Here is a 21,483-nt window from a genome sequence, read left to right as displayed (position 1 = left end):
AGCAGCATAGCAAAGGCCTGGGGTTGGGGCTTACATTCCAGCCCCCACTGCTACTTGTATGATTTGGGCAAGAGACAGACCTCAGGGAGGGTTAAAGAATGAAGATGGAGGCTGGGTGGCGGCATACCGGGTTCAACACACACATTTTTCTTCTTGAGGACACAGGTTAGAGCTTCCAGTCTCCAGTCAGGGAGAAAGCCTTCATACATGGTGAACAGTGCTGCAGGTATCTCTGCTTCCCTCTTGATTTCTGTCTCTACCCAATAAATAATTTTTAATAATAATTAAAAAAAGAATGAAGAGGGGGCTAGGTGGTGGTGCACCTGGTTAAACGCACATTACAGTGCACAGGGACCCAGGTTCAAGGCCCCAGCACCCACCTGCAGGGGGAAAGCTTTGCGCGTGGTGAAGCAGGTCTGCAGGTATCTTTCTCCCTATCTCCCCTTACCCTCTCGGTTTCTGGCTGTCTTTATCCAATAAATAAAAGATTTAAAAAATTAGAAAAATAAATAAGAAATAAAATAAGAACTTAAAAAAATGAAGATAAAGCCCCTGTGGGCTAAATCCTTGTCCCATTGGGACCTGTATTTTCAGCCTGTGACTCCAGTGGTAGAGCCCAGGGCGCAGCTGGCTCTCTACACCTGCTGAGACAGCCTCCAAACACTGGGAATATGTGTTATGCACAGAACAGCTGGAGCAAGGGTCTGGAGCTGGGGTCCTGCTCTGGGTTAGGAACTTCTTCCTCAAAATCCCATAACAGCTATCTTTATTTTTCTGAATCACCACTGTTCCTCTCCAGTTCATAGATTGAGAGACAGCTGCCCAAGGCTACAAGCCCCTGAGTGACACAGCTGCTTTGGAATTTCAGGCTTACACTATTAAATACCCTGCCAGACTCTAATGGGGACAGCCCCTTAGTGGGGCTGTGGCCTCTAACCTGCCTGCAACCCCACCAATCCAAGCACATGAACAAATGGATGTGTGAGTGAATGGGCAAAGGGACCAGGGCAGGGTTTGAGTAGGCTGGTGCGAATATGGGGGCAGCCCAGGTGGCATGCACACAGGCTTGGGAGTCAAGGCAGAGTTTATTGGCTCCTGAGTGCCCCCCTACCCCTCCTTCTCCCATAGCTAGGCCAAAACTGACAAGGAGAGGGCAACGTGGACAGATCCACAAAGACAGAAAAGCCTTGCCTTAGGGATAGCCAAGCAGTCACCAGGGAGAAGAGGGGACAGGATGTAGGGAGGAGGTGCTGTCTATGGCAGGGTTGGGCTCCTTCCACCGTCCTAGAGGTGTGGGCAGGACTGAGTGACAATAGAACAACTGTGAGGTCAGGATCCTCTTTGGCCACCTGATCAACAGGCCTCAGTGCCTCTGCCCCCTCTGCTGGCTTCCTGAGTCTGGGAGCTTCCATCCTGGTCCCAGAGATAAGCTTCCTGCTCTCTGAGGAGAGCTTGGTGATTTTCAGCCCCCCACCCCTCCCCCCTGCCCTGACTCAAGACATTTATCCTGAAGGGCCTAGTCAGTCTCAGCCTGGGGTGCAGAGGCCTCCCTGCCCTCGAAGTCGTAACCTGGACATAAGGCTTTCACAGAAAGCCTCTGGGAGAGGGGAGAGGCGGCAGTGAGTCACTTGGCAGTTTCAGGGGGAGGGGGCTGGCGCCTTAAGGTGGAGGTGCCAGCCCTGCTTGCTTTGGTCTGGCGTCGCCCAGACCCCTCTGGGGTGGGAGCTGGGTCTCTAGATCCAGACTCTTCTGGCCCTCAGAGGGAAACAGGGCAAATCACAGCTTCTCCTCGCCTGCCTGGATGCGGGTGTAGGTCTTATGATCCAGTGGGACGTAGCGGCCCTTGCGGGCGTCCAGGTAGAATAGCTGATCTTTTACAAATGCTGGGTTGAAGCCCTCCTTCCGCAGCTCAGTCTTTTGTAGTTTGAAGGTTCCTGAGGAAGCAGGGAAGATGGAGGGAGGAGTCAGAGGACAGATGTTGCAGGAGTGAACTCTGGGCAACCACCTACCAGGGGTGAGGAGGGGTAGATGAGGAGGGCTGGGGTGAGCACAGGAAAAGGGCCATGGGGGTAGGGCTCCTGACAATTTGCCAGGGTCAGAAAATTGACGCCTGAGAAGGAAGCTATTGTTCAAGGTCCCACCCACACTGAGTGACAGCAGGAAGAGGACTAGCAGACTTGGGTCTTCTGTGCAGCTCCCTTTATATGAGTATCTCTCTCAAGTATGGCAGTGACCTCTTTAATCTCTTCATCAACCCCAGACTCAGGTGCTCAGCTTTATTCTTAGGGATGCTTTTGCTTTTGGTTGTCTCTGGGGTTTCACAGCTCAGGGATGACTTTTCCAGATACAGATAGAGAGGCAGAATGAGAGAGAAGGAAAGAGACTATAGCAATGGGAACTTCCTTCAATGAGGGTGACGGGCTTGAACCTGGGTAGTGCACATGGCAAAGCAGCACACTATCCAAGTGACCTATTTTTTCATCCCTACTCTATGGATCCTAAGGAGGGTGTGTGTGTGTGTGTGTGTGTGTGTGTGTGTGTGTGTGTACACATAACCTGGGCCTCACACAAGCATGATTTCACTGCTCTGGGCTACTTTTTTAAAAGACAGAGTGGGAGAAACATGGGGGGCTGGGTGGTGGCACACTTGGTTAAGTGCACACATTACAGTGTACAAGGACCTGGGTCTGAGGCCCTGGTCCCCACTTGTAGGGGGGGGGGAAGCTTCAAGCAGGGCTGCAGGTGTCTCTCTGTCTCTCTCCCTATCTTCCCCTCCCTCTTTCTGGTGGTCTCTATCCAATAAATAAATAAACATAATAGAGACAGACGGGGGGGGGGGGCCACCATAGCACTGGAGTCTCCTCTGTTCAGGAAGAACCAGGAACTTGAACCTGAGCCATGGACATGACAATGAAGGCACACCTCCTAGAGCTATCTCAGGTCTTGTCTCAAATACATCTCTGAAATAATTGAAGTGACTTTGTTTGGGTCCTTAATAGCATGTGAAGTAAGCCAAACATAGAAACCACTGTACAGATGAGAAGACGGACGCTCAGAGGCACACCTCTGGGCCAGCATTATGTAGCCAGTGATTGGTGAGCTGGGATCTGAACCAGAGCGTGGTCAATTGCCAAATAAGGTAGAGTCTCTGCTCCCTGTGTACATACTCCTCTGCAACATGACCACTTCTCCCATCAAGAGCTGGAGGCTAGGTGGGGGTAGACAGCATAATGGTTATGCAAAGAGATTCTCCTGCCTGAGTTCCAAAGTCCCAGGTTCAATCCTCCACACCACCACAAACCAGAGCTGAGCAGTGCTCTGGTGTTTAAAAAAAAAAAAAAAAAAAAAAAGCTGGAAGTTTACTTGACCCAGCTTGAATAGACTCTGGCCTGACAAAGAGTATGTGGCAGAAGCAATGGGTGCAGTGGCCAGCTGCAACCTTTTGGAGTCCCTCTTGGGAAGCACCTTGCCTGTGAAATGTGAGAAGCCACATGGAGTGGTTAGGAAACATCTTAGCAGAAGCACCTGAAACTGGGACTATCCAGTAAGTGTACACAGTGGTCATCTGTACTGACTATTTCTATTTAAGTGCAGTTCTGTTTCTCAGTTTCCCTGGCTCTCCTGGACAGGGAAGTCAGAGCTGTGAGCCAGTCTTCAGGGATCTCAGTCACAAGTCTGGTACTGGTACCAGACTCCTTGCCAGACCCAGCCCACTACTACAAGTGCTTCCGGGGCAGCACTTAACAGTAACAGAAAGGGTGGGGGCGTCCTGGGCAAGTGTCTCAGCATTTCCAGCCCACAAGAGGGCTTCTGAAATCCATGAGCAGAACAACAGACAAAAGGATGGCCATGCCCTGCCACATGATAGTGGACCCACTGCTCCCTTTCACCTGGATGCCGCTGTCAGCCCTCACTGGTGTCCCTGCTCTCCCAGGTCTCTCTCTCCACACACCACCTGCTCCCCTCACAAGCTGCAGTTCTGTGTGTCTCCCTTTGCCCGTCTGTAGTGCCTTCTTAGCCTCAGAGACTTTACACTTGCTAGTCCCACATGTAGGGAAACCTCCCGACCCCCATAAAATTCTTCCTCCTCATTCAGGGTTCCGCTAGAACATCCTCCCCAACCCTCTCCATTCACTTTTCTGTCAGTCTGATCAGTATCCCACTTTTCATTCTGGAATTCCTTGTCCTAGGGCTGCCTCCCTACCACTGTAAAAGGTCCAAGAAGACAAAGGTGCTGCCAAAAGTGGTACCTGGATCACCAAGGCTTAGCACAGAGCCTGGCAAACAGTGGGTCCTCAATAAATTATCTGTTCCCTCAAGGAAGGAAGGGACCTCTCTGAAAGCCTGGCTCTCTGTGCACATGGAGTTCAGTGACTCACTGGCCTCTGCAAGTCTGTGAGTGAAGGTCTAGTGACTCTCCAGAAGAAGCCAGGAAGGGGCCTCTGAATTAGGTGGGGCTGAGGGTGAGGCGTTGAGGACTGACCTGTTTTGTGCAGCTCAGGCAGGAAACGCAGGAAGATGGGGCGGGCGTAGAGGGGCAACTCCTTCTCTAGGAGCTGAGCGAATTGCTCCAGGTCACAGCTGCCAGTGGGCGTGGCCACAGCGGCCATTCCAGCCCGGCCCTCGGTCCCTAGGGGTAGGAGAACGAACAGTGAAGAACTGGCAGTGCCCCCAGTGGCATTGCTCCCAGATACCTGGCATGTCCCACTCCTCAGATACCTGGCACTTCAACACCGTACACGGCCACATCAGCCATGTCCAGCAGGCGGCTCAGTATGCCCTCAACTTCGGTGGTGGAGACATTCTCACCCTTCCAGCGGAAGGTGTCCCCAGTGCGATCTCGGAAGTACAGGTAGCCCAGCTCATCCATCACCAGCACGTCGCCTGAGGAGGGGTGGGATGAGGCAGTCCTCACTGGGTCACAAGGAACTGCCTGCCTATCATGGCTGGGACTGGGAGAGTGCTGGGGGGTGTCTTTTCAGTGGCAGGGAGGTCCCTTCATTCCTTTCTGCCCCTCCCCCAGAGGGTATCCACCCACCAGTGAGGTAGGCCTGGTCTCCCTTCTTGAAGACATCTTTGGCGATCTTCTTATTGTTGGCACCCTGGTTGAGGTAACCGTCAAAGCGCCTCAAGGGGTCCTGCTGGATGATGCGGCCCACTAGCTGCCCCGGCTCCCCTGGAATTAAGAAAGACTGTGTCAGTGGATGGGGTGGATGGTGGGTAAAATCATGGACCTAATTTTTCTTGTTTGTTTACCAGAGCTCAGCTCGGTCTGATGGTGGTGTGGGGGAATGAACCTGGGACTTTGGAGCCTCAGGCATGAGAGTCTCTTTACATAACCATTATGCTATCTACCCCCCCCCCCCCCCCCGCCCAAAGATGGACCTATATACCTGATGACCACTGGTTAGAAAAGGGCTCCTCACACATAACCATGTGTAAGGACCTGAGTTCAAGTCCCCAGTCCCCGCCTCTGTGTGTGTATTGGGGGTGCGGGGGTGGGACGGGGGTAAGGGAAGGGAGCAGCAGGGTGAGAAAACTTCACAAATGGTGAAGTAGTGCTGCAGGTGTCTCTTTTTTCTCCCTCTCCTCTTCAATTTCCATCTCTAGGGAAAAAAAAAAGGCTCCTCACTCATTTACCCTACCCCATCTCCCTTTTAGGTCCACTCCTCCGCCTCTGACCCCCAATCCCAACCCCAGAGCAGACCTGGTTGGCAAGGAATGCAGACCCCATCAGGCCCCCGGATCAGCTCCATGGTGTCTTCGTTGACACGTACCAGCCGGATGGGGTATACAAAGGACAGGATGCGGCTGTTGAAGCCACAGGCTCCCACCTGCAAAAGCCAAGACTTGGGCTGGGCTCTCCCATGGACCCCCAACTGAACAGTATACACTGGGGGGGGGGGGGTCCCTGTCCCACTATACCCTGCTGGAACTCAACCCTCTCCATGCCACAAATGCTCCCTTGGGCTATCACACGCCCCGTACCTGGCTGTCAAAATTGCCCAGACTACAGTTGCACTCGGTGGCCCCATAGAACTCGGCCACCTGTGGGATGTGGAAGCGGCTGGAGAAGTCGGTCCAGATGGAGTGCCGGAGACCATTGCCCAATGCCATGCGCACCTGGTGCTGACTTTCCACCTCCCGGGATGGCTGGTTCAGGAGGTAGCGGCACAGCTCTCCAATGTACTGTACAATCTGGAGGCAGAGCAGAGTGAGTCTGGCCCCTGAGGCAGCTCTCCCTTCTCCTTCCAATCCCTACAAGAACTTCCCACCACCACTCCCATATAGTCCTTCACAGGGTTGGCATGTGATCCTTGTCCTCTCTGGGTCTTGGTCTCCCCATCTGAACAATGTATGACTAGCTGCCTAAGCTGTGGGACAGATGTGCCTGTGTGGGGCTGGAAGAGGATGCCTTGCCCCTTCCCTTCACACTCACTGTGCAGTTGTACTTGACACAGTCATCCCAGAAGCGGGAGGCTGAGAACTTCTTCCGGATCACCACTGTCATGCCATGGATCAGGCACTGTCCAATCCCCACAATGTTTCCTGAAGGCAGAAGGTCGGCCCTGGAGGTTAGTGGGAATGGAGAACCTTCCCATCTAAACCTCCTCTTTTTTATGTCTATTTTAGTTTTTGTTTTTTATTAAATAGAAATAGAGAGGGAAGGGGAAGCTACAGAGTGAGAGAGATGCCTGTAGCACTGCTTCATCACTCATAAAGCTTCCTTCCTGTAGGTGGGGACTGGAGGTTTGAACTTGGGCCCTTGAGCACTGTAATATGTGTGCTAAACCAAGTGCACCATTACCTGGACACCAAGCCTCCTCTTGCCCAAAAATTTCCTGGTCTCCCTCTTTTCTATCCTGTCCCTCTAATACTAACTTCTCTCTCTCTCTTTCTCCTAGTCAGAAACCTTCATGGCTTCTCATTGCCTCTGGGGTCAAATGTATTTTCTGAGATTGTCCTCTAGGACGTTGGAGTTGACCCCAAGCCCTTCTTCCTGTACCCACAATGTTGTCACTTATGGAGGGAGGGTGTGAAAAAGAAGCTAACCCACCTGACCTCCACACCCCCTCTTTGCTTGCCTTGTGTACAGTTGCTCCAGAAGACCTGTGGGAGGGTCATGTCCTTGGCCAAGTTCCTGCTCCCTGCTCCTCTATATTCTCTGCACCATTTCTGTTTTCCTTTGACCAGAGAACCAGTCACCTGTGACTATTAGTGGTGCAGGGGTCAAGCCTGGGATTTTTTTTTTTTTTTTTTGGCCTCTAGGGTTATTGCTGGGGATCAGTGCCTGCACTACAAATCCATTGCTCCTGGAGGCTATTTTTTTCCTTTTGTTGCCCTTTTTAAAAATATTTATTTATACAACAAGGGCAACAAAAGGGAATAAATAAATAAAATAAATTTTAAAAAATTATTTATTTACTACCTTTTGTTGCCCTCATTTTATTGTAGTTATTATTGGTATCATTGTTGGATAGGACAAAGATAAATGGAGAGAGGAGGGGGAGACAGAAAGGGGGAGAGAAAGAGAGACACCTGCAGACCTGCTTCACTGCTTGTGAAGTAACTCCCCTGCAGGTGGGGAGCCAGGGGCTCGAACTGGGATCCTTACTCCAGTCCTTGCACTTTGTGCCATGTGCGCTTAACCCGCTGCGCTACTGCCTGATTCCTGTCCTTGTTGTTTATCATTGTTGTTATTATTGTCGATGTTCTTGTTGTTGGATAGGACAGAGAGAAATTGAGAGAGGATGGGCAGACAGAGAGGGGGAGAAAAAAGATTAACACCTGCAGATCTGCTTCATCTCTGATGAAGAGACCCCCCTCCCCCCCCTGCAGGTGGGGAGCTGGGGGCTCGAACTGGGATCCTTAGGCCCGTCCTTGGACTCTGTACCATGTGCGCTTAACCCACTGCACTACCACCTGGCCCCCAAACCTGGGACCTTTTGCTTGCATGTCCTCTGTGCTACTATTGTGTCACCTCACTGGTCCCATACCATCTTATATTCCTGATAAGTAGGTTCTCATCACTCATCCTGCCCCAACACTTACCTGGCTCAAAGCACCTGGAGGACAGAAACTATTTCATTTCTGTTTCTCTGTCTTTCCTGGAAACTCCCAGACTAAATGGCAATAAAACATACAACTACTGGGCCGGGTGGTGGCGCACCTGGTTGAGTGCACAAGTTACAATGCGCAAGGACCCGGGTTCAAGCCCCCAGTTCCCACCTGCAGGGGGAAAGCTTTGTGAGTGGTGAAGTAGTGCTGCAGGTGTCTCTCTGTCTCTCTCCCTTTCTATCTCCCTCCTCCCTCTCGATTTCTGGCTGTCTCTATCAAATAAAAAAAGATAATAAAAAATAATTAAAAATAAAATATACAACTACTAAAAGGAAAATGGGCAAAACAGATCAGACATAATGTGTACTATGCCATGCATGTAAACCAGCGTTGAGCCCTAGCACCATACAGAGGTGCTTTGGTATCAGAGAAAGCTCTGGTGCTGTGGTCTCTAACTGAATGAAAGAACTTCATGGGAAATGGTACAGCAGATAAGGCATTGGACCATCAAGCATGGGGTCCTGAGTTCAATCCCTAGCATTCCATGTGCCAAAGTGATATTCTAATTTTCTCTCTCCCCTCATTCTCATAAATAAGTAACTCTTTGAAAAAGTGATGGGGGTAAATAGCATAATGATTATGCAAAGAGACTCTCATGCCTGAGGCTCTGAAGTCCTAGGTTGAATCCCCCGCTTTATCACAGGCCAGAGATGATCAATGCTCTGATGAAAAACAAACACACACACCTGGGAATGAAACTGTACATAGCAAGGTCCTCCAGAACAAACAAGCAACCACAACAAATAGTAGTGGCAAGGTAATACAGCTGTGGAAATGAACTAGTTAAACCAACCCAGGAGCCCACAGACATACCACTGTGAGACCCTGAGGCTAGAATGGCCATCCTCATTCAGAGGTCAAGTCAACATCAACACCCAGCCTTGAAGACTTGACTATAAAACACATGTGTTTCTACTGCAACATGCTACCTGCCGGGGTGGTGGTGGTGGTGGTGGTGTACTCTGAAGGGGTCCCAGGGGTGCTAGGGGCTGGAGGCACAGACTCAGGTTACCTGCAGAGTGATAGAGGGGGAGGCAGTCATAGACAATGTCGTCAGGTCGCATGCGAAATCCGTAGTACACGAGGGCAGCCATGCGGTAGTACCTGGTAGGGCACAGGCAGAGGGCTCAGTGGCCTGGCAAGGCAGGAGAGGCTCCCAGACCAAGTTCTCCCATCCTCTCTCCCATCTCCCACTGCCCCGTACCTGCTATGTACCACGATGGCAGCTTTGGGAAGCCCTGTGGTACCTGATGTGTAGATGTAGAAGAGCTTATCTGAAGAAAACACACACATGAGCAAATGTGAGGGGATGCAGCACAGGACTGAGCGTGAAGTCAAATGGTCAGGTAGGCGTTGGTATGTGTCCACCCCTCAGCACTCACCCCTTCACACTGCTTTCCAGAAACTAACTCTGGTGATCGAAGATACCGCTCTTGGCTCTAACACCTGCCCCTGTACCTTCAACAAACATTTTTTTTGCCTCCAGGGTTATCGCTAGGGCTCAATGAGTGCCTGCACTATGAATCCACTGCTCCTAGAGGCTATTTTTCCCATTTTGTTGCCCTTGTTGTAATCGTTACTGTTATTATAGCTGTTGTTGGATAGGACAGAGAGAGGAGGGGAAGACAAGAGAGGGGGAGAGAAAGACAGACACCTGCAGACCTGCTTCACTACTGTGAAGTAACTCCCCTGCAGGTGGGGAGCTCAAACCGGGATCCTTATGGCAATCCTTGCGCTTTGTACCATGTGTGCTTAACCCGCTGCGTTACCGCCCAGCCCCCCCCCCCCAACAAACATTTTTAGGGCCTTTTCTCAGCAACAGGTCTAGGTGAACATCAGTGACTATGGCAGGCATAACCCTGGCCTTGGCAGAGTTCACAGCTTATTGGGACAGTCAGATGAAGACAGATAATTCTGTGCTAAAAGTATGTGGGAAGCCCAGGAAGCACCTAGCCCAGGTTCCAGGGAGGGCTTCCCTAAGGAAGTGTATAACAAACTATATAATACAGTATAAAATACTCCCACAGTCTTCAAGTGTGGGAGGTACAGCTGCAGGAAGTGAGGTGCTAAGGTGGCTTCTATGCCTCTGACCATCTGTATTCCCACTGCAGAATCAAGCAGGGGACCAGGGATTGCCACATCCCAGTTTCTGTGCCAGGCTGGGAGGCCCTGGGGAGTCAGGTTAGATAGAGATTAGCCTGCACAGTAGATGTAGGCACACCTCCTGTAGCAACTGAGGCTGGAGGCAACCTGAATCAAGCAAGTCTGTCTGCTCAATTTTTCTTTTCTTTTTCTTTTTTTAATTTATTATCTTTATTTGATAGAGACAGCCAGAACTCAAGAGAGAAGGGGGTGATAGAGAGGCAGAGAGACACCTGCAGCACTGATCACCACTTGCAAAGCTTTCCCCCTGCAGGTGGGGACCGGGGGCTCAAACCCGGGTCCTTGCACACTGTAATGTGTGTGCTCTACCAGGCGCGCCACCACCGGTCCTTCTGCTCAATTTTTTCAACAACATGAGCATACTTTACTTTTCTGGACATTAAGGATTTTGTTGGTTTGTCTTATCTTTGTTCTTGTCTCAAAGGGTTCACTGTTTTGGGCTGAACTTTTATCCTATAGAGAGAGGCAAAGAGGCTGAGAAAGGGAAAGAAAGCACATTGCCAAAACTTCCTTCAATGGAAGGATGCCTTCATACACATCCCAACATCCCACCCAGTAAAGGCTTGGCTTGAAACTGGGACACACATGGTGAAGCAGTGCACTATCCAAGTGAGTGATTTTACCAGACCAGTAAGATACTATTCAATTAAAAAAAAAAAAAAAACATAAATTGCAGAATATCCAAAAGTATCTCACTGGGTACATCATGCTCAAGCATCCACCTGCGCTTAACGGCTTCTTTTTTTTTAATCTTATTTATTTTCCCTTTTTGTTGCCCGTTTTTTTTGTTGTTGTTGTTGTAGTTATTACTGTTGTTATTGATGTCGTTGTTGGATAGGACAGAGAGAAATGGAGAGAGGAGGGGAAGACAGAGAAGGGGAGAGAAAGACACCTGCAGACCTGCTTCACCACCTGTGAACTGACTCCCCTGCAGGTGGGGAGCCAGAGCCTTGAACCGGGATCCTTCCATGGGGCCTATGCTTTGCGCCACATGCGTTTATCCCGCTGTGCTACCGCCCAACTCCCATAAACTGTTATATTTTTTTTTAATTTTTATTATCTTTATTTATTGGATAGAGACAGCCAGAAATTGAGAGGGAAGGGGGTGATAGAGAGGGAGAGAGACAGAGACACACCTGCAGCACTGCTTCACCACTTGCAAAGCAGTGTCCCCACCTGGGGACCGGGGGCTTGAACCCGGGACCTTGTGCATTGTAATAGGTGCAGTCAACCACGTGCGCCACCACCTGGCCCCTTAAACTGTGTTTTTAAAGAGAATGCTATTATATACTTCAGATGACAGGATACTGTAGATGTAACATGCATTTGTACTAGGAAAAGACAGTCTAGATGACTCACTTTATTGTGGTACTTGCTTTATTGTGGTGGTCTGCAACCAAACCCACAACATCTCCAAGGTGTGCCTGTATCAACCGTCTCCTGCTCTCTGGATGTCTGCTGAAGGCCCACTCTCAGCTAGGCACTAAGCCAAGCCCGCCAGAGCCCCAGCTCTCAAGTAACTTACAAAAGCACTCAGGAGACAAGATCTGCCTGCAACTGGGGATAAATGACCATAATGACAACTACCAGTTGCAGAGCCCTTCCTGTCACACCCTAGCTTCAGGACCTGACCCAGTGCATCTTTTCCAGTCTTCCTCATCAGTTAATAACATAGGTTCTGTCACTATCCCAATTTTGTGTGATTGATTGATTGATTTGTCAGAGCACTGCTCAGGTCTGGCTTATGGTAGTGCTGGGAACTGAACCCCACCAATGTGTCCGGGAGCCCCACCTTCCCAGAGCTCTGCCCCATTAGGGAAAGAGAGAGATAGGCTGGGAGTATGGATTGACCTGTCAATGCCCATGTTCAGTGGGGAAGCAATTGCAGAAGTCAAACGTTCCACCATCTGCACCCCAAAATGATCCTGGGTCCATACTCCCAAAGAGATAAAGAACAGGAAAGCTATCAAGGGAGAGGATGGGATGGGAAATTCTAGTGGTGGGAATTGTGTAGCATTGTACCCCTCTCATCCTATGGTCTTGTCAATATTTCCATTATATAAATAAATTAAAAAAAAAAAACTAGGAAAAAAAAAAGAAAGGGGCTCAGGAGGCTGGGGAAAGGGGGGGGAGCGCAGGCAGCCAGTGCAGGGAGATGTTCACAGCCCAACAGGGACCTGCACTGTGAATGATCTTACCCCTGTCCTGGTCCCTAAAATCCAGACAGAACAGAATCCTGGGCTCCACACACTCCTATATATGTTAGATATCAACAAGGCTGTTTGAACCAATCCAAGAGTTGGATTTTGTGTGCATCTGTGTGCTCAGCACATGCCTGACACTTGCATACACGCTAGAACATACTTTATTTTTATTATTATTATTATTTTTTTTCATATTTATTTATTTATTTTTCTTTTGTTGCCCTTGTTGGTTTTTATTGTGGTTGTAGTCATTATTGTTGTTATTGATGTCGTCGTTGTTGGATAGGACAGAGAGAAATGGAGAGAGGAGGGGAAGACAGAGAGGGGGAGAGAAAGACAGACACCTGCAGACCCGCTTCACCGCCTGTGAAGCGACTCCCCTGCAGGTGGGGAGCCAGGGGCTTGAACCGGGATTCTTATGCCGGTCCTTGGCGCTTTGCACCACCTGCGCTTAACCCGCTGCGCTACCGCCTGACTCCCAAGCTAGAACATACTTTAACCTTCACACTCACTTCAGAGTTACTGGCCCCATTGTCCTAGAGGAAAAAAATGAGGTAACATGACTCATTCCACGTCACACATCAAGTGGGTAAAAGAACTCAAGACTCTGAGACCTGAGGCTCTGCCCATGTTCCACCTCAGAACCCCTGTGACTCACCTGTGAAGCCTTTGTCAGGGAGATTGGGTAGGTGCTTGGGGGCCTCTTCCAGCAAGGGGTCCATGTGCTCTGTGCTGGCAGGCACTGTGCTGGGCTCCCAGTGCCCAGAACAGAAAAGACTGAGTGAGGGGTCCAGGCTAGCTTGGATCTCGGAGACAGCTGCAGGGAAGATAGAGAAGGTCAGCAGGTAGGCGAGGATACCTTGCATTTGCGTTCCCAGGGCCTCTGCTCAGGTCAGGGCTGGTGTGCTACTGGGGGACACTGGCGAGAGGTGTGACAGGGGGCTGATGCACTTGGGACTTCAGTACATGACAGATAAGGAAAACAGTTCCTGACACCTGGCTAACTCTACTTTAGGTTTTTTTAGGGGATCTCTTGCACACATACATCCCTAGGAAATAGGTGCTGATAACAGTACATTTCACACAAGAGGAAACTGAGGGTCTGAGGAGGGACTTGATAGAATTAGCTAGAATTATGCAACTGAAGCTAGCTCTATCTCAACACCAAGATTTGAGCACTAGGCCACTGTACTACACTGAGGGGGTGGGATTAACACCAGTTAGGAGGGGTGGACTGGGTTATTATTAAAAAATAAAAATAAAGGGAGTCAGGCAGTAGCGCAGCAGGTTAAGTGCACGTGGCGCAAAGCACAAGGACCAGTGTAAGGATCCCGGTTTGAGACCCTGGCTCCCCACCTGCAGGGGAGTCGCTTCACAACTGGTAGAACAGGTCTGCAGGTGTCTTTCTCTCCCCTTTTCTGTCTTCCCCTCCTCTCTCCATTTCTCTCTGTCCTATCCAGCAATGATGACATCAATAACAATAATAACTAAAACAAAGGCAACAAAATGGAAAATAATGCAAAAAAAAATTATGAAAAAATAAAAATAAAAAATAACATTATAAAAAGGGGGAGGAGTCAGAGGCCAATGGCGGTCTAGCCACTGGAGAATTTCTTTTTTCTCTTTCTTCCTCTCTTTTTTCAGGCATGAAAGGTGTTTGTGTAACCATTATGCTATCTCCCTGGCAAGTGAGAACATTCTCTTGGGATCCTCCATGCACTACAGATATTGATACTCATTCACTAGGGCATGAGCTACTCCTGGCCCACTTGGTCCTACATCTTCATTCATCCAGCTCCTACCCCCCCCCAACACACACCAGCACCACCTCCATCTTTCCTTTCTCCTTCTAGTATTTTAATAAGCTTCTCTATCCATTGCCTCATAGCCACAGCAGTGAGGGGACAGAGAACAGGACAACATGGTTGAGCTCAAAATCAAATTTCTGTTCCAGGTGGGGTAGATAGCATAATGGTTATGTAAAAAGACTGATGCCTTGGGGAGGGGGAGCAGGTGGTAGCACAGTGGCTTAAGCGCACATGGCATGAAGCACAGGAATGGTTCAAGGATCCCAGTTCAAGCCCCAGGCTCCCCACCTGCAGGAGGCTCGCTTCACAGGCAGTGAAGCAGGTCTGCAGGTATCTATCTTTCCTTTGTCTTCCCTTCTTCTCTTGATTTCTCTGTACTATCTAACGACGACGACGACAACAATGATAAACAACAAAGGCAACTAAAGGGGAGTCGGGCGGTAGCACAGTGGGTTAAGCGCACGTGGTGCGAAGTGTAAGGACCGGCATAAGGATCCTGGTTCGAGCCCCTGGCTCCTCACCTGCAGGGGAGTCGCTTCACAAGCCGTGAATCAGGTCTGCAGGTGTCTGTCTTTCCTCCTCTCTGTCTTCCCCTCCTCCTTCCATTTCTCTCTGTCCTATCCAACAACGATGACATCAATAACTACAACAATAATACTACAAGGGCAACAAAAGGGAAAATAAATAAATAAATGCAACAAAAGGGAAAAAGTAGCCTCCAGAAGCAGTGGATCCATAGTGCAGGCACTGAGCCCCAACAATAACCCTGGGGGCAAAAAAAAAAAAGACTGATGCCTGAGGCTCCAACGTCCCAGGTCTAACCCTCACACCACTGTAAATCAGAGCTGAGCAGTGCTCTGGTAAAATAAATAAAAACCTCAGTTCTGTCACTTACCAGTGGCATGACCTTGGGTGAGAGTGCCTTGTCAGTCTCCTCATCTGTGAAGCTGAGAGGGCAACTCCACCTCACCAGGCTTTGGGGGTATTAGAGCTGCTCTTGCTAAACAGCAAGGTCAGCACTTGGTCAGTGCTCAGGGCAGCGGCAAATAAAACAGAAGCTCACAGGACAGCAGAGAATGGACTCTTGGTTCCACTCTACAGATGAGGCAAATGAGGCATGACTAGTCATGCCAGGTGGGTTACCATTACATCTGAGCGCTCACCTAGCCTCAAGCCATTTTATTAGTGCTTCAGGTGAAACATCTCTTTGGATGAGGCTGGTGCCATAGAGAGGAAACTGAGGCACAGCTTGCCAGTCTTCTAGAGGGCATTTCTGCCTGGCCAGGCTATCTGGCTTCAGGGCACCAAGACACAGTGTCTTCCAAGACTGAAGGGAAGCTGTGACTTATGCAAGATCCTCTGGGCTTCCCTGTGTTTGGGCCTCACCTGCCACCATCTCACTGCCAAAGATGAGGGCCCGGGCCTGGGAGGTGGTCAGACAGTGGCGCAGGGCATCCCGCCGGAGGTTAGTGTTGATGAGTGCTGCCTCCACGCCCAGTTTGGCCATACCCAGCCAAAGGCCCACAAACTCATTGCGGTTCTCCATGAAGAGGGCCACCACTTCACCCGAGGCCAGGCCCCGGGACTGCAGAAAGTTGGCCACACTACTGGAGTAGTCATCCAGCTGGCGGAAGGTCCAATGTGTGTCTGTACCCTCAAAGATTAGGGCTGTCTTGTCAGGATGGCGCTGTACCGTAGAGGCAAACAAGATGGGCACTGTCCGCTTTTCTCGCAGGTACCGTCGTACCTTTGCCTTCACCTTCAGGAGCACCATGCCACCACTGTCAGGAAGCAACAAGGCAGCTGTGACTTCAAGGGTGCAACTACAATTCTTGATACTCTAGCCCAGTATGGTTGCCCAGCTGGTCAGAGACTCATGAGCCTGGTAGCTTGTAACACTTCCTTAGGGGGCGGGCATTGTCATATGTGCCAGTTGGTCAGACGATTCTTGGTAATAACAGGGCCCAAGGCAACATGTCCTTTACATACAAGGGAGAGAACCAAGCTCTGCCAGCTACATGGCTTGCTCCAGGCTTCAAAGATAAAATGTGGTTGACCCAATCCCCTCTTGCTCTACAGTAAGTTCTTCTTGGAGTCTGCTGTTCTTTCAAGAGCCTCCTAGACTCCAAGTCAAAAAATCCAAATTCCTACATCCCAAGAGGTGACACAGTGGATATATAAAGCATTGGATGCTCAAGCATGAGGTCCTGAGTTCAACCCCTGGCACTGCATGTGCCAGCGTTATGCTCTAGTTCTCTCTCTCCCAATTTATTAATAAACATTTTAAAAAAAAATTTAAGTCACTAAGAAGAAAGTGAATAAACAAATAAATTCCTTAAAAATTCTTTCTCTCGGGGTCGGGCGGTGGTGCAGTGGGTTAAGCGCACGTGGCGCAAAGCGCAAGGACCAAAGTAAGGATCCCGGTTTGAGCCCCCGGCTCCCCACCTGCAGGGGAGTCGCTTCACAGGTGGTGAAGCAGGTCTGCAGGTGTCTATCTTTCTCTCCCCCTCTCTGTCTTCCCCTCCTCTCTCCATTTCTCTCTGTCCTATCCAACAACAAACATCAACAATCAACAATGGTAATAATAATAGCCACAACGAGGCTACAACAACAAGGGCAACAAAAGGGGGAAAAATGGCCTCCAGGAGTGGTGGATTCATGGTGCAGGCACTGAGCCCAGCAATAACCCTGGAGGAAAAAAAAAATCTTTCTCTCCTTTCTCATGAATAAACAAATAAATTCTTTAAAAAAAAAAATGGTCTGGGAGGTGGCGCAGTGGCTAAGGCACTAGACTCTCAACTCAAGCATGAGGTCCTGAGTTCGATCCCCGGCAGCACATATACCAGAGTGATGGCTGGTTCTTTTTCTCCTCCTATCTTTCTCATGAATAAACAAATAAATTTAAAAAAAAAAGAAGAAATTTTAAACTATTTGAAACCTCCCACACATCCTACCCTCCACTGGTACAGTAAATAAGGGACAAGGGTGCCATTTGTCCTCACCTCTGTGAGCCCAATATGAGTGAGGCTCTTTCCGGTTCACTACCTTGTCTGGACAAAGATGTCCAGTACTCAGCATGTGTTTATGGAAACAACATCCTACATTCCTGCCCACCCCCACCCTCTGTCTCCATTACCTTTAACTACTGAGATCCCCAGCTCCCTACCTCCCACCTTGACTGGTTCTGGGCTGATACCCTACTCTTGGACTGGAATCCTTTGTTCCCACCTCCTAGAGATGCTTCTAGTATATAGCTCCTTTCTCTCTTGGAGGCCCTGGCCTGAAGCCACCTTTCCTTTTCTGGACTCCCAAGTTCCCTGCTGCTACACCCATCCTGTACGGCCATCTCATACCAACTTTTATAATCAGTTCAGGTTGACAAATACTGACTTGCCTCTTCTGGGCATGGGTGACTGTGCTAAAAGTTGGGACACTATAGTGAGCAAGGATGTCAGAGTTTCTGCTCATATGACAATATCTATTTAGTGATTTACTGTACCTTCTTATCTCCCTGACCAGGTCAAACTGAGTCCAGGTCTAAGTCTGTCCTGTTCCTCTCTGACTCCATAACCAGTTTAGCACCTGGCACAAAGCAGGTGGTGGCAGGTGTTCCTAGTATAGAACAGCCCTATAGACCACACATGACTTCCTCTGGGGCCTTGCTCTAGAACTCTGCAACCCAAGGGCCACTCCCATAGGATTCCTTCCACTTTCTCACAAGCCACTATAGTATGCTTTTGGGATTCCCAGTAGTTACCCCTCAGCAGACCTTGTGTTCATTGTATGTCTAGGCCTTCAAGTCAGCCCAGGCTAAGGACAGTCTCCAGGAAGAGACTTTGGCCTTGGAGACTGAGGTGCCAGGTACCATTGCCCAGGAAGTGTAGGGAACAAAGACTACTCTTTGGGTCCCAATGCCCAGCGATGACAGAGGCCATGATCTGGGGAGATTGGGAGAATTAGAAGCCCAGTGTAGTGGAGACTCTAGGAATGGCTGGACTCAGTACTTACAAAACATCACGCCTGACCGTCTTGATGAAGATTCGAACAAAGCGCCAGCCGCCAGACCCCAGGTAGAGGAGCAGTAGAGAGAACCCCACTTGTGTCCAGGGCAGCTTCAGCACCAGCTTGGAGAACAGCAGCACCCCAACCAGAGATGCCCCAAGCAGCATTATGGCCTGGGGGCACAGGGCAGTCAGTGAGCCAGCCAGCTAGGTTACTATGAACTCAAAAGGTCACTCTGTAGTGAACTTAGCCATAATAAGTGGGGTGGCTGTGTTTCAGTCCCTTTTCAGGGTTGTCTAGACTGTCTAGACTGAGCAGGCTGCAGGCAGCGACTTGAGATTAAGAGTTCCAGGGTAAGAAAACAAGGAAGCTCCGTGGTAGCACACAGGGTTATGTGCACACAGTAGGAAGCACATGGACCTGTGCAAGGATCCAGGTTTATGCCCCGGTTCTCCACCTGCAGGGGGGTCGCTTCACAAGCGGTGAAGCAGGCCTGTGGGTGTCTATCTTCCTCTGTCCCTCTCTATTTCTCCTTCCTTTCTCAATTTCTGTCTGTCCTGTCCAATAAAATGGAAAAATGGCTGCCACAAGCAGTGGATTTGTAGTGCCTGCACCAAGCCCCAGCAATTATCCTGGAGGCAAAAAAATAAATAAACAACAAAAGAGTTCCAGGGGTCAGAGCAGGAGAGAGCTCATCAGGGAGGGGCTATGCCTTGGCTAGTGTGAAATACAGGTTTAAGTACTGGCACTACATAGCAGGTGCTGTGATGTGTTTCCTCTCTCTCCCTATCTGCAAGAAGAAGCTGATCTACGGGTGGTAAAATTATGTATGTGTGATGTTCTAGCTCAGGGAAAAAAAAAAAAGAATTCCAGGGGTGAGAGGCAGAGATTAAGTTCTAGCTTTCTGGTTCCAACTCTGGCTATGACTCTCCGAGTCTCCTTGGGCGAGTCACCTTCTCACTTTCCGCCTTCATCACTCCTTTTGCATAAAGGGCATAGTTAAGGTTGCTCTGAGAGGCCCTTCAGACAAAACAGGACAATCCTCACTCCCGGCATTCAGGGTTCCTAACCAAAAGGGTTTGTGGGCAAGAGGAGTACCTCTAACTTGACTCCTCTCAGGGAGGCTGGAAGGCTCTGTGGATGGATGACCATACCACGCCTTGGCAGGTAGCTCCCTAGTAAAGGGGCTTCACTCAGTCTGTGCCTGCAGGCAGGGACGGCGCCATGTTTCTGCTTGGGCAACAGAGGGCGACAGAGCAAAAAGGGTTCGAGCTGAGGTGCTAGATAGGTGACCGCCCAGGGTGAAAAGGTGATTGGAAGAGAGGAGGGGTCTGAAGATGATCTCCACACATACACTCCTCAAATTATTCCGATGAATCTTTGGGGATTGAGATCTAAGGTGTGGGCAAAGGCTCACTGGACAGAGATTAGGACTCCTGAGCTCTAGAGCTGGCGCTTTTTCATTCATTAAAAAGGACTGCAGATGGGACTAAGTTTTCCTCTTCCTGGGGAGGGGCTGAAGGTCATGGCTAGGATGGAGCCTGAGAGCCTCCGAACTAGGAAGGCATGGAGCCCTTACAGATCATCTTCCCCTCCTCCATGCGACAAGTGAAGGCAGGAACGGGAAGCGAAGCAGCCCTTCCAACTCCAATGCCAGGGTCTCTGAGGGCAGGGACGTCCTACAGCCTATCAGGGCAGAAGGCAGGAACCCGTCCCGCAAGGTTGAGGGGTGGGGGCAAGGAGGGGAGGGCTTGTCCCGGTTTCTTGCCGCCCGGCCCCAGCTCGGTAACAGCCTTGGGCCTCTTCCCAGCAAGGGTGGCGGGTGGCGGGTGTCGGGTGTCGGGCCGAGGCAGAGCAGGGCGCAGCCCCCCACCCCAGGCCGCCCGGGCCACCCACCCCCCCGGCGCGGCCGGGTTTCCTCCCCCGCCTGGAAACCTACTGGCCCGGCCTGTGCTCACCCGACGTCTGTCCCGCCGCACGGCGCCCCGTCCAGATGCGGCCCGGCTGCGGCAGCGGAGTGCGAAGCGCCGGGGACATGAGCCGCCCCTGGGCGCTCAGAAACGGGTCTCAGAGCAGCGCTTTGCCGGCTCTGTGCCCTGCATGGCCCGGCCACCCGCCTAGCCTCAGCCTGCGGCCCGACCCCGCCCCGCCAGTCTGCCGCGCTCCTCCCCCGTCCGCCTCCAGCACCCTAAACCGGCTGCGCGGGCCGGCAACACCGCCTCCCGCACCTTCCCGCGCCCAGCGAGCCGCAGAGCCAGCGGCGCAGCGCAGCCAGAGCGAAGCTGACGCCGCCCGGCCCCAGCCCGCCCTGTGTGCCAGGGCCTCGGGCGCGGCGCCGCGGTGCACGCTGGGAGTTGTAGTCCGCGCCGCGCAGCCCCGCGAGACCGCAGAGACCCGGGAGACCTAGCAGGAACCAGGCGGGTTGTGCCGGGTGCTGGCGAGAGCCCCCACCCACGCCTGCAGCAGAGGATCCCGAGACCGCGCCCACGCCCACGCCCACGCGGGGGCAGATTTCCACAAAGGCCCAAGGCCACGCCTATAAAACTCTGAAAGGGAGTTTCTCGCTGAGAGGTGAGGTTGAGTGGGTGGGGGACACGCAAACATCTGTCCCTGTGGCGCTGAGGCGAGCGCAGTGGACTTCTACCCCGTACTCATGTGGACATTGTGGGGTGCAGGATTTTTGACAGCGCCTCACATTCATTCGGGTGTTTTAATTAGATGCAAAAGAGTGGCACCTCAGCTTCTGAGACAGAAGCAGAGCTAGTGTTTGGGAATCCTTTCTCATCCGTGTTGTCATGTGAGCAACCTGGCAGCCCCGATGATACAGAAAGCACAAACCCAGAAGCCTGTACCTAACGCTGACATCTGATCCCTCAACCCTGCAGCACATTCGTTAATCTCTAAGTCTACGACGTTATTTGTCATGCCACCTGCTGAGCACTGGGCTGCGTCACCTGCCCTGCCCTATGGGGCGCTGGGCCTTTGTAAACTTGGCTTTTTGATCGCCAAACATGTTCGTTCGGCATCCATAATGGCCCCTTGTCCTTAAATAGATCCCTGGATTCCTTACTGTAGTGGTCTAGCAAATTAAAAGGGGAAGACCAGTTTTCAAGACCCATTCAAAGGAATCAAAAATGAAATTTTGGTATGAAGAATTTGACCATCACAGCCTGGGAGGCAGAACAGTG

At 50.8% G+C, this 21,483-nt stretch overlaps 1 protein-coding gene across 2 annotated transcripts; it reads right to left on the bottom strand.

The window, feature by feature from the left end:
* Positions 1 to 1,066: 1,066 nt before the first annotated feature.
* Positions 1,067 to 20,613, bottom strand: SLC27A4 (solute carrier family 27 member 4). Of its 2 annotated transcripts, XM_007526782.3 has the most exons (13): positions 20,254 to 20,612; positions 18,302 to 18,468; positions 15,680 to 16,074; positions 13,144 to 13,302; positions 9,323 to 9,392; positions 9,131 to 9,222; positions 6,440 to 6,549; positions 5,989 to 6,198; positions 5,708 to 5,834; positions 5,039 to 5,176; positions 4,720 to 4,884; positions 4,484 to 4,630; positions 1,067 to 1,934 (listed from the first exon to the last, which is right to left on the bottom strand). In XM_007526782.3, exons 2-13 carry the CDS (start codon positions 18,460 to 18,462, stop codon positions 1,777 to 1,779), a joined length of 1,932 nt encoding a protein of 643 aa, XP_007526844.1. In that variant the 5' UTR covers positions 18,463 to 18,468; positions 20,254 to 20,612; the 3' UTR covers positions 1,067 to 1,776. The 2 variants fall into 2 exon arrangements, with proteins under 2 accessions (XP_007526844.1, XP_060056265.1); XM_060200282.1 differs by lacking the exon at positions 18,302 to 18,468 and having other exon boundaries at positions 20,254 to 20,613.
* Between the last annotated feature and the right edge of the window lie 870 nt (positions 20,614 to 21,483).

The sequence above is a fragment of the Erinaceus europaeus genome, chromosome 10 (assembly GCF_950295315.1).
Source record: "Erinaceus europaeus chromosome 10, mEriEur2.1, whole genome shotgun sequence".
NCBI lineage: Eukaryota > Metazoa > Chordata > Mammalia > Eulipotyphla > Erinaceidae > Erinaceus > Erinaceus europaeus.
The sequence above is the reverse complement of the archived record's forward strand: the minus strand, read 5'-3'. Positions and strand labels throughout refer to the sequence as shown.